Source organism: Tachysurus vachellii, chromosome 7 (genome assembly GCF_030014155.1).
Source record: "Tachysurus vachellii isolate PV-2020 chromosome 7, HZAU_Pvac_v1, whole genome shotgun sequence".
Classification (NCBI taxonomy): Eukaryota; Metazoa; Chordata; class Actinopteri; order Siluriformes; family Bagridae; genus Tachysurus; species Tachysurus vachellii.
Genome location: NC_083466.1, coordinates 13316014 through 13328463, shown reverse-complemented (window position 1 = coordinate 13328463; position 12450 = coordinate 13316014). Strand labels below are relative to the sequence as shown.

The window sequence follows — 12450 nt, the reverse complement described above, 5'->3', positions numbered from 1 at the left end:
GAGAAAGGAATAATATCTGAACTCTTTAATGGATACTAGTCATTTTCAAATTTGTAATGAAAAAGTATGTACCTAGAATTTTTTTTCTAGAAAAAAGTATCCAATTCAGCACATCCTCATAACAAAGACGTATTGTTCATCAGCAGCAAAAAAGAATTCCTCTATTTTGATTCCTGTGGTGAAGATCAGTCTTATGCTATTTCTAAAGTTCTCACTCTCTCTTTGAAATTGACAGTGTTAATGTATTCCCTGCTGTTCTGTACCTGCTGCCAGGTTGGGCTTTGTGCCTGAATGACTAATGCATTTACAGCTATTGCTGTTGCTCCTAATGCAGTTTCTCTCCTTGATGGAATTTTTATAGCCATGGAACAAGACCCTGATTTGATGGTCCTGATCATCAGAGTAGTTTCATTTTTCACTTCAAATTCACCCCTTCATTACACATGAAATAAACAACTTCACCTGGTACATTATGTGTAGGGTTCGACCTCGGAATGTGTTTCACAGCGGCGCTACATACATTAACATGTTACTGTTATACACTCATTGGCCACTTTATTAATAACACATTCATGCAGTTATTTATTTAGCTAATCATGTGGCTGCAGCACACTGCATAAAATCATGAAGATACAGGTCAAGAGCTTCAGGTATCGGAGCTTGTAGCGTACTGCAAAATAAGCTGTTTGGATATTTCAGACATGGCTGATCTCCAGGGAATTTAACACACAACAGTATGACCTTTCATCACATGGACCCATTACACTGATAAACACAGACAAACAGTACCTAAAAGCTATAGGTCAAATGTGATGCTTAATTAATACTATCAATGTTCAGTTAAGCTGCTTTTGTCGTCATATAATAGCTACAGTAAAATTGTTATTATTACTATTAGTAGTAGTAGTAGTAGTAGATGTTTGCTACTGAATAATATTTTTCACAGTAACATTCCCTGCCACTTTTTGCATCTCAAATGTCACTCACAGTGAAATGATGTTCTTCTACGAATCTACTGTGCTATTATGCCTCTGATTGTAATATCTCAACCTCCAGCTACAGCTTGAGTAAGTCAGCAGTGCAGCAGAATGTGAATTAGCCAGAGGTACATGATCTTTTCAGAGCTGCGAGAGGTGATAATCCAGAACACATGCATTTCTCTTTGCCATGATACAAAATTGGAAAACAGGAAAGTTTCAACTCTGCTGAATATTGAAACAAACTCTTACAAAGCATACAAAATAAAAGTACTCCAGGCTTAAATTTAGCATAGCATTGCAACCAAGTCTCTTCTGGAATCACCCTGGAAAAAGCTTCTAGCTCTAAAACAAATGATTCTTAATTAGTAATGATGAAACTTATTAGTTTCAAACACAGATCATTAGCATTAGATACTTAACTATCAACATCCCTTAGAGAAATGTAATTGACAATACACCATATTTTATTATATCTTTGCCATAATAATTTATATTCAAAATTTATTGTGAGCATAAATAGGCATAAACAAACAGATGGTCACTGAGCTACAAAGTCGGTAGAGATGTGTGTGTAAAGTAACTCAGTCCAAAAAATGTTACTGATAACAAAAATCTGTCACTTGAATTATTTGAATTGTGAACATCACATCAAGCACCTGACAGAGGCAGTGTTTATTTCAGCTGACATCTTTTGCAATAAGGCTTTAAAATTATACAAATTATACACGTTTGTCATTATATCAGTTGGGCGGTTTATGTAGCCATGATGTATTACTATGAAAACTATCAAGAGATAAAGTGATCAACAGGGAAAGTCCTAAAATCAACAATTTCCAGAATACATATATTGTATTTATAGATGTTGTGGGTGGTGGTAAATGGGTGTAAAAAAAAAAGAAAGACAATGGATCATATAAATGCTTTAATTTTTACTTAATGTATTTGTTCATATATTTGTTAAATCACCTTCTATGTTAAACTTCCCTTAAGTAAATAACAAAATAAAATTGATGTAGGCTATACAACTGTATTGCTTACCAACACGAAACAACAACATTTTAATTAAAAGCTGAACATTTTGACAGCAAGCTATAGCGTGAAGTGAGGAAACACTGATGCTGCACTCTTTATGGGCTGTTGCATCTGTCATCTATAGCAGTGATCGTTAAGAAGCATTCGAGCAAGTCTGCCAAATAATAGCAGCATTTAATCAATGTTATAAAGCAGGACAGGTCCAGGAGCCCAAGAGTGCCATGTTAACGTCAACAAAGTCACCAAGGATTTGGGCCCCATGTAATGATGCTTGTTCCATTGATCTTTATTTATGAAGGGAAGTCCTTTGTCATAACCCTATGCTGTGATTGTATCTCTGTGTTTCTCTGGTTGTGTGTGTGTGAGTGTAGGCAGGGTTTTATCACAACATGGAGAATATAGGATGTTCATTTATGTCTAAAATTTTACATAGCTAACTCATTTGTGATTCCTTAATAGTAGAAGGGAAATACGACTCATATATAAATATACCTGACTTATATATACACCTCAATTGCAGAACAAGAAAACCAGTCAAGTGCTAGTTTAGTGCTTGTCCATTTATTTGGAATCCATTATTTAAGCAGAATTTTTTTTTTAATAAGATCTGTCTAACTGATATATAATCTGATCAATTTCTTGTGCAAAAAAAAAAAAACATTTACATTTACACTACGTCTGTTACTCTGGATTTTAAAAGGGATTTAAAAGAAGATTTGAAATGTGTTATGAATGGTTATTATACCAACAAACTACTTAATAATTACAGTATTTTCTAACACAGAGTGGCATACGGTATTTAATCACTGATCACCAGTTAAGTCAAGAAAAGCCATGATCGCCATGCTAATGCTAAACACCGCTGTTTTGAATTAACCAGTAAAGACCAGAGATGGGCTTGTTTTTTCAATGCAAATAGGAAAAGCAAAATTTTCTATCCACAAAAATAAGGGGAGGATCATCTGTCTCATCTGTCACTTGCATTTACTACTGATCTTTTAGTAATCAAATGATCTTCATTTCATATTCTATACCTCCATGAAAAGCATTCTACAATAATAAAGATTCTTGTGTTAGGATTAATAAAAACTTTTGATACAGGATTAGTAAAAACACAATTTATGTCTTTCTACAATTTATACAAATATAAAGGCTGCAGAATCTCAGTATCACTAGAATCGGCACATTCAATATGTGACTACAGGGTACATCAGACTGAAGTATAATAACTGTGTTCTCATTTCGTTCAATTGAAAAAGAATAGATCTTTTAAATGATTCCTGTAGTGCAATAACCAGCACCACAGTTATGCCAATAAAAATCTCCACAGGATTTTAAACAATCAGAACACGACCTCAGGAAACATTGTTTTACATTAAGCCCTGCTGAAGCTGACATGGATATTCACTGTTCAAAAATTTAGATGAACAACCAAAAGATTGCTGTTTTAGGAAAATGTTATGATGGTACAGTACATGTTTTAGTTTGTGGAACATCTGCTGAACAAGTAATCACATGTTATAGCAGCCAAAATATCATTCCTTCACTTTTATGTGAGATTAATAAGAAATACAGAAGCTGCAAAATGTACAGTAATCTCTCTCTCTCTCTCTCCTTCTCTCTCTCCTTCTCTCTCTCAGTATAATTTATAAAGCCGCAGAGAAAGAAACCACAACTTTGTGGGCAATACAGGAAAGGATATTATTAATTATTAAACAATATGGATTGATGCTTGTCTTTATGGATTAAAGCATTGCTGCAGTATTCTTTATGTAACAAATATAAGCTACACGTGCAGAAGTGACTTCTAAAATTTCTAGGCTGCTCAATTATAAAAGTTGGAAATACTTAAAAATAGTGTCGGCTGCTTGGAACTGAATTTCTTCTTCATAGTCAAATATCGACCTTCATTATATATAAAAGTCTTAATTAAACATGCATCCACAAAAAGTTATTTTGCTTTCTTTGTTTATATGATTAACAATCTATGGTTTTCCAAGTGTGGTGTATTGATCTTCCCCTAAACTCACCCCCACCCCACCCGGGGGTTATATAGCCTAGACAATGCTGTGCAACATTACAGTGATGATAGGAGATGATAAACAGTATGAAAACTAATAAACAACTTAAATATATCTGCATATAAATACAACTAGAAAAAAGTAGTAGATAACATTTCAACACAGTGTAACCAGTCAGGAAAAAAGCACTAACGGATGAATATGATTATACATTTTTATGTACCTCATGGCTAAAAATAAATACCTGTGGACTTAGCTCTAATCGAAATGAACCTTTCAGCTCACTTTTACTGTTCGCAAATATTACACAGTTAATCATTTGTAATACAATTGTATGGGATCGTAAATATGTATTCGAGGAATCCTTCTACATTTACTATAAAGTTCACATAAAGAGCTCCACAACCACACAGACTCTGCAACCGAGCACTTCTAAAAATACACCATGCATATACTGCGGAGATGCTCATTTTCAAACATTAGTGCCAATTAGGCAAATGAGAAAATTAAGAGAGACAGAAGTAGAACTTGCTGACTGAAAGCTGAACTGAATCAAATGGAAGTAAAAAAAAACAAAAAACATTTAGAGTACTGACTCCCCAAGGTCACAAGCAAGACTCAGATGAATTCCTTGTAGCTAATGTTGTAACACATCCTAGAAAGCCTAGATTTCTTTTTTTTTTCAGTTTAGCTCCAATGTTATTTTCAGCACATTACTTATAAAATCGCCAATGTCCACACATGTCCACAATGAAATTATTGGGAAGGATAATAGTTTTGTGGTAAAATATCTGAACTCTGTACAGTAGCATACTCTGTGTTCATGAGCATACTGCCATGTAACTTATTAATCAACATGAGTTTGAAAAGATATTTACTTTTAGCAATATGAGATGAATTTAGATAATATCATGGAAACTGCAGCATAAATATTGCTGGTCAATGTATTTTTTTTTGCTATAAATAAATGGTATAATTTGTCCATTACATTTACAGTGTTCATTATGTACTCTACTCCTCTGGGTGTTAGTTTGTGTGATACTGATTGTATATTAGCAGATATACTTTATATATGATTTGTGCTCCCCTCCTTAGATCCACTGAAGGGAAACTATAAAGCTACAGCATCCTACATCCTATACAATTCTGTGTTTTTCTGAGGTAACAGTTTGGGGAAGAACCACATATGGTTATGATGGTCGGATGTCCACATACTTCTGGACATATTATGTATTTCATGTAGAAAAAACAAAACGTCATTACATGTTACACTGTGCATGCACAGTGTAACATGTAATGACTTTTCAAAACACTGAGGAGGACATAATATCTTCATTAGTTTCAAATTATCCACAAGTAATTAATTATCCCGAAACAAATTTGCCTGAATGACATCTGTTGAGAATCAGAATTAACCCATGTATGCTAATGTGCTATGCTTAAGATAACATCTTTAGTGCAAATCTATTGTTGACAGCATACTAGAAAGAAGACAAACAAACACTAGGCTCTGGTTCCTTTACCTCAGGTGAGTCATTAGCAATTCTTAACCAAAAGAGAAACCTGTGTTTTAGTGAACGGGATGGATTTCAGTTTTCCAGACTTCTCTGCCTCTATTGTTACTAAACGTGGCAGTTATTTGGCATCAATCCAGTTGGCAATCAAGGAGAATGCCAGCCAGTCGGAGTGACACAATAGCCGTGTAACACAATGAGGCAAAGAACACCTTTACTGACAAGCATTATCCCTCAGTTGGGTAGCATGTAGAAAAGGTTACAGGCATGTCTATCGATGCTGTAGGCACTCAGTTGCCACAGAGGCCAGAGGTAAAGGTTAAGGTATTTCACATGATACCATCTGTTTTAGATATATTTTACTGTTGTGCCATAATCAGTGTACTAGATCTTGTGACAGATTTAAAAAGCAATGATCTGCACTGTACAGATTTCTTATGATGTGGCATGGCCAAGTCCTGATTCTTATAAAACACTTATATTCTTATATTTTTTTTCAGAGGTTAAGGTGTTGGTCTCCCAATCGGAAGGTTGTGAGTTTGAATCCCATGGCAACTAAGTTACCACTGCTGTGCCTCTGAGCAAGGCCTTTAAAACTAAATTGCTCAGTTGTATAAAATGATAATAATTTAAGTCTCTTTGGATAAGGGCAAATGCTATAAATGTAAGATCATATGTTCTTCTATGGTCAGACTCCTTAGTATACAGTATTTAGGATACACACCTTATCCTGATTTTAGACTTGACTGTAGACCAGTCAGTGGCCAGTACCTCAACAAGGCTATAATGAGTCCAAATTACAATATTTACATTTGGACTTAGATATTTTCTATTTGTTCTGCCTGATTGACATATATCATTACAGTGGATTCTCAGGACGTGTGTTGACTTTTAAGTACAAAGTCTCCGCTGAGAACAACTGCAACATGACCTTGCTATAACAGTGAGGAAACCAAAGAGCAGAAACTGAGATGACTTGTGTCTCAGGGTTCACATACTGTAAACACTGCAAACAGTTCCACTGACCTCTGTTACTCACTTTGTCCACCTGATGAAAGCCACCAAGCTTTATTTTCTACAGTATAAAATAGATAGTTTAATATGGTTGCTTTTAAAACTTCTTTAGAGAGGCACAGATGAATGCCTGCACCTTTACCCTAATCATATTTAGATTTTAAGTGTAGGCTTCATGCACAGAATATTTTTTATCAAATAGATCATATGACATGTAGTGTCATACAGAAATGAATCTTAACAATGAATTGTCCTAAACAATAAAGAGGAACATTAGCTTTCACCACAGACAAACAGCCACTAACAAAATGCATAACCACTGAAAAGTCCCAGTCAGCCCTGCAGCAAAAACATCACACAACAACCAGATGGCAATTTTCTGCTGTTCAAATCACACTAGTTCAAAAATATTAATGCTGCTGAAAGAAGGGTTTGAGGATTTGTTAGTTAGAATTGCTATTGCTAGTAGTGGCTATGCTAGTAATATGGCTTGTGCTGAGACTCTTGTTTACCATCCCATGGTTTAGAGGACTGCATACAGTAGAATACATTTTGTGACTAACATTTTTCTAGCTAACTAACTAAAACTACAGTGTGGACAAAATTTACCCAGCTGTTTCTCCATGTGTTTTGCTAGATAATCTATTTATTTTTTTTATTTAATCCCATCCATTTTGTGTATTTTAACTTTAGCTAAGCAATTCCATTAGCAAATTCAGCTCTCCTCTCTCTGCTGTTGCAATCATTTAATACATTACATTTTTATTATTATTATGTTTTAACGGACATACAGAATCTCAAAGCAGATATTAGTTGTACACATCAAGCACAATTGTAGAAAAGGAAGCCTTGCTCATGATTAGGCTGTGTATTTATTTCCCAGAAGGACCTACAGAAGTGCTAATATGTGGGCACACATGTAAAAACATACACCAATAAAGTGAGACTATTATTAGATAATAAAGAGGACATGCTGCATATAAGAAAACAATGACTGAATAATATTTATACAAATATATATCATTTTAAATGCAAAGGCACAAGCATGCCCTTAAATATTAACAGTATAAAGCAAATACTGTGTACATGTGAAGATTGTAAAACTGCTTTGCTGTTAAATGTGCACTCTGGTAACACATTCTGTCATCAATTACCTGAAGGTGCTACTGGGTATTGAAAACCTGAGAGACTAGCAGACCCCTTTCTTAATTATCTCTGTTGTTGTAATAGGATATTGGTTCTGAGAGTAAGAGTATTGACAAACTAAATCATATCTCAGGCTACAGACAACTGCATTGAAAAGCCAAATCAAACCATGATCGATTTCCTATTGACAACTATCCACTAAGCTGTTAACTGATCACTATGTATATGAAAGATTTGCTTGACAAACAATTGGACAGGTTTACTGGCAGTAGAGCTTCAAATCATGGAGAGATATGTAGAGAAACAGAAAGCCTGCATTGCGATGGAAAGTTTTTGGGCTGTTTATGCACAGTGTTACATTTAGTCCATTTTTATTTCTTTTCGCTGGAAGACAAAAGACAGACAATATTCCAGAATGTTTGCCAAGTATTTGGACCTATTGCCCTAAAAACATTTAAGATGTGTGACAAACGCAGAGTCCACAAGGGCATTGTAGAGGACTGAACCGAAGTTACCTCGCCACAAAACATATTACAGTGTATACAAGACATACAATTACATAGAAATGATGGTCATTAAACATCTATTGAAGCATTGCTTTTACATATCTTTTTTATTATCAGCTGTGCACATTTATTTTTATGCACACCAACAAATAACACAGTCTCATGTTAAAACATCCAAAGGAATTGCTTTAAGTCAATCATCCAAAAAGATGCAGTTTAGTGTCTATAATGTCATTATAAAAATCTTTTCATATTAGAGCCTCTTCTGAAAGTACAAAAAAAACATCCCCATTGCTAGGCACTCTGTGGGAATTTAAACAGAGAAATATAGTAAATATTAATACAGCCATTATTAAAAATTTCTTTCATAGTTTATGTTTTACAGGAAAATTAACAAAAACAAAACACATAAAAATTCAAGTTTTTCAATCATTTGCATGACAAACTGTGTGGTGTTTTACTAGGAAGACGACCGAAAACACTACAGAGAAGCTACTGTGCTAGAAAAAATTAACACAAGTTAGTCATATCTACTGTTAAACAAAAAGCATGACAAAAGGCTTTCAGTATGGATTGTTTTGTTATAAGTTTACTTCAGCTGATCTTTGCGCTCCCCGACACAGTACAATGCAGAAAGAGATGCTTTAGTTTATTAATCTATGTTAATTAGATATTGTTTCTGTTTGCAGAGGTATCAGATTGGTAATGCATCAGGTTAATGCTCAAGGCAATGTTAGCTTAGCTTTACTGGCTCTTGGGGAATGTGGCTGTCAATAACAAACGTACACTTTCAGTGATTCAGCAATAAAATAATCTTTGGGCTTTGTCCAAACAGCACTACAGCTAGTAACTCCAGTGCTACTTATTTATTATTGATACCTGCTGGTTGCCAATGACAAACCAAAAACCTGCAGTGGATAAGCAGCTAAATCAGACAGTGATACATTTTATACCCTGTATCAATTACATTACATTTGGCAAGGATAATACAGATAATGGCTCACACCCAGGATCTGTGCAGCAGTTATAAACAAATGTATTTCCTCTAACTGTCCATAAACAGTAATATCATAGCATCTTACCGTGAGACAAATCCAGCCCATGACTACTGGAGTTGACATTTGTGAAGGTCTAAGCTACATAGCTACGACTTGCTTACAAAACCTCAGAAAAGCAACTAACACGACTGCAGGATGACAACAGTTACCTTAATGCTTAACCATTACTGATTAGCTCATGGCTATAAATAAGATGCCAAGCAGAAAGGAAATACATACTTCTCTGTCCATGAGTCTTTAATCATTGTTTTCCTGCAGTTACATCATTAATCATTCCAGAGAAAGCAAATGAAACAAACATGTGTAAAAATAAATCTGCTACAGAAAGCTAGTTCATGGTTGTTTTTTTTAATTAGGTTAATGAATTATAGTAGTTCTGCTGCTTTTTTGAGTGCTTGGGTTGAAATAATTTGCTGGATGTGCCAGTTAATGACCCCTGCATAATCTAATCCTGATTATTCAGCATGCTTCAAGGGCTTTAAGTTGAATTTCTGTTTTTGCAAAGTCAAAAAGAAACTTGCAAACTGACTAAGCTAAACTGACCTATGAGGCCCAAACACAATTCTACAGCATTCATTCATACTAAGCCACGTTCTAAGGAGAACCATTTCTGTTCCTCATTGTTTTACACATTACAGGTTCAGCATTAAGTGACATAATCAGTGAAGTGCATTAATGTATATGATGTGTTTACAGTAACACAAACATTATTCATTCACTCATTCATTTTCTACCGCTTATCCGAACTACCTCGGGTCACGGTGAGCCTGTGCCTATCTCAGGCATCATGGGGCATCAAGGCAGGATACACCCTGGACGGAGTGCCAACCCATCGCAGGGCACACACGCACACACACACACACACACACACACACACACACTCTCCTTCACTCACGCAATCACACACTACGGACAATTTTCCAGAGATGCCAATCAACCTACCATGCATGTCTTTGGACCGGGGGAGGAAGCCGGAGTACCCGGAGGAAACCCCTGAGGCACGGGGAGAACATGCAAACTCCACACACACAAGGCGGAGGCGGGAATCGAACCCCCAACCCTGGAGGTGTGAGGCGAACGTGCTAACCACTAAGCCACCGTGCCCCCCTACAAACATTATTCATTCAAGATAATATTTGAGAAATTCCTATCATCTAGCACACACACACACCCACACTCATCTATACACTCAACCATTTGATACACTCTCCATAGAATAAAAAAACATCAATAAAGGATGTAAAAGCACAGACACCAAGAGGTTTGTAAGTCATACCTTAAGCAAACCTCTTTGCTGCAATGCATCAACTAGCACTGTACATACAACCATGGTAGCAGTTGCCAAATAAACCACTGCAATATTGATTGCAAAAGAGGGAGAGACAAAGAACACAGACATGCAAGTTCTAATAAGATTTTCTGTCACATTATCCTGAAATAGATCCTGTTGTGGCTCTAACCTTCAGAAATTCAATAGAATATAGCCAAAACTAATTTCATTTCATATTCTCATTTCCACTCCATTCACTGAGGTAGTGCAAAGTTAATGCAGCCCAACAGAGCATATTAATGTAGCCTATTGACCACCTTCCCTTACAACAAGCACGAGTTTCTACCGTTTGATTCTTCACATACAGTGCGAAGATTCATGTGTAAACATGAGTTATCTTTAGAGATACACAATCTATAATAATTTATCAGTTCCTCGTGAATTGAATGCTTTACTTGAGTTATTATAATACAAGCCATCTGTCAAGGTCAACATGGTCACTGCATGGTCAGTGATTTATTTCATGAATTTACAACGAGACCATCCATTTCTGAAAAATGATACACTTCTCAAACCCTGGATGAAAATTTTCAATAAATCACAGAGTATGTTTAAACATTCACAGTACATCACAGTGAAAAGGTTGATAATGAATGACAGCGATATAATAACCAATAATGAAATGCTTTAAGAACTGGAGGACTCCAAGTAAGGTTACTGCAATATGTTTGTCTTCAGAGGTTTAGTTTGTATTCAGCACATGATGTGCTGATGATGAAGATTGTTTACCTCATCATAATTCAATCAAAGTCATTCACTGACCTAATTAAAGCAATTATGATGGAAGGGCTCAGTGATGAACAAGGTCAGAATCAGTTTTGACTCTGCAGACTCAAATGTGCATTGTGTGCATTGTATGAGCTTATGACATGCACGCAATGCATTCATTCTTAGTGCAGCTGAATTTAACACACATACAGTACACATACACACACACACACACACACATACACACACACACACACACACACACACACATATATATATTTACAGTGTCACTGACATGTACAGATATTCACACAAAAGTAAGCACTGTTATAAGCAAGTGTATGTGGTATAAACTTCTATCAGTAAAAGAACTTCTCCAAACTTTACCTGTGTTAAGCGTGCCAGTGATGAACCTGAAGAGGTACCCAGCAAACTTTAGGATCTCCCTTTTGCATCTCTTCCTGCAGCTCATCACTGAAGATGTTGCTTGCTGTTTTTTTTTTATAGGTTCTGTGTAAGAAAACTTTTCCCCTCCTGCAGCTGTGATCCCAGCATGTACACTTGGAGGTGTACAGGAGGTGGCACGCTCATACGGCACTGAACGGCACTGCCTCTCCTCTCATAAATATTTCCCAGAGGTGCCGAGTTCTCCTTCCTTCTCTCCTTCAGAGCTGCGTCTGTCTCTGAGCCAGCAGTAGCCTCGGTTCTCGCAGCTGTCACTGCGCTTTCACACCTTGTGCTCTAAGCTCTCACACCCACTTTCTCTCACATACACATACACACTTTCATAGTAGTCTGACTGCTCATGTGGCTCAGAACCATCTGTGGTGCGTTCAGCCTCCCCCTGACCACTGCTGAGGAGGAGGGACCGGCACGGCCTCGGAGTGGAGGGAGAGAGTGGGAGGGAGGAGCAGAAGTGGAGAGGGGTGGAGGGAGAGAAAGAGTGGCACTTGGTAACGTATCAAAGCTCATGAATCAGCAATGACAGGTGATAATGGAGCTGTTCTTACAGAACATCAATGCTGATCTGCAGGACTCAGCAAGCTGACAAGAAGCAAGCAATTGGGTTAACTCAAAAAAGAACCAAAGATCTAACAGGAGGTATTGAGAAACATGGTAAAAAAAAGAGAGAGAGAGAATT

General features: G+C 36.4%; 1 protein-coding gene across 1 annotated transcript in view; it reads right to left on the bottom strand.

Annotated features, from left to right (window-relative positions):
- The window catches only part of kcnip4a (potassium voltage-gated channel interacting protein 4a), an 83948-nt gene extending 71807 nt beyond the window's left edge, over positions 1 to 12141 (bottom strand). The window contains exon 1 of the mRNA XM_060874414.1: positions 11697 to 12141. Within this exon, the coding sequence (XP_060730397.1) occupies positions 11697 to 11781 (85 nt within the window). The 5' untranslated portion in view covers positions 11782 to 12141. The remainder of the gene's footprint in view (positions 1 to 11696) is intronic.
- Positions 12142 to 12450: the final 309 nt, after the last annotated feature.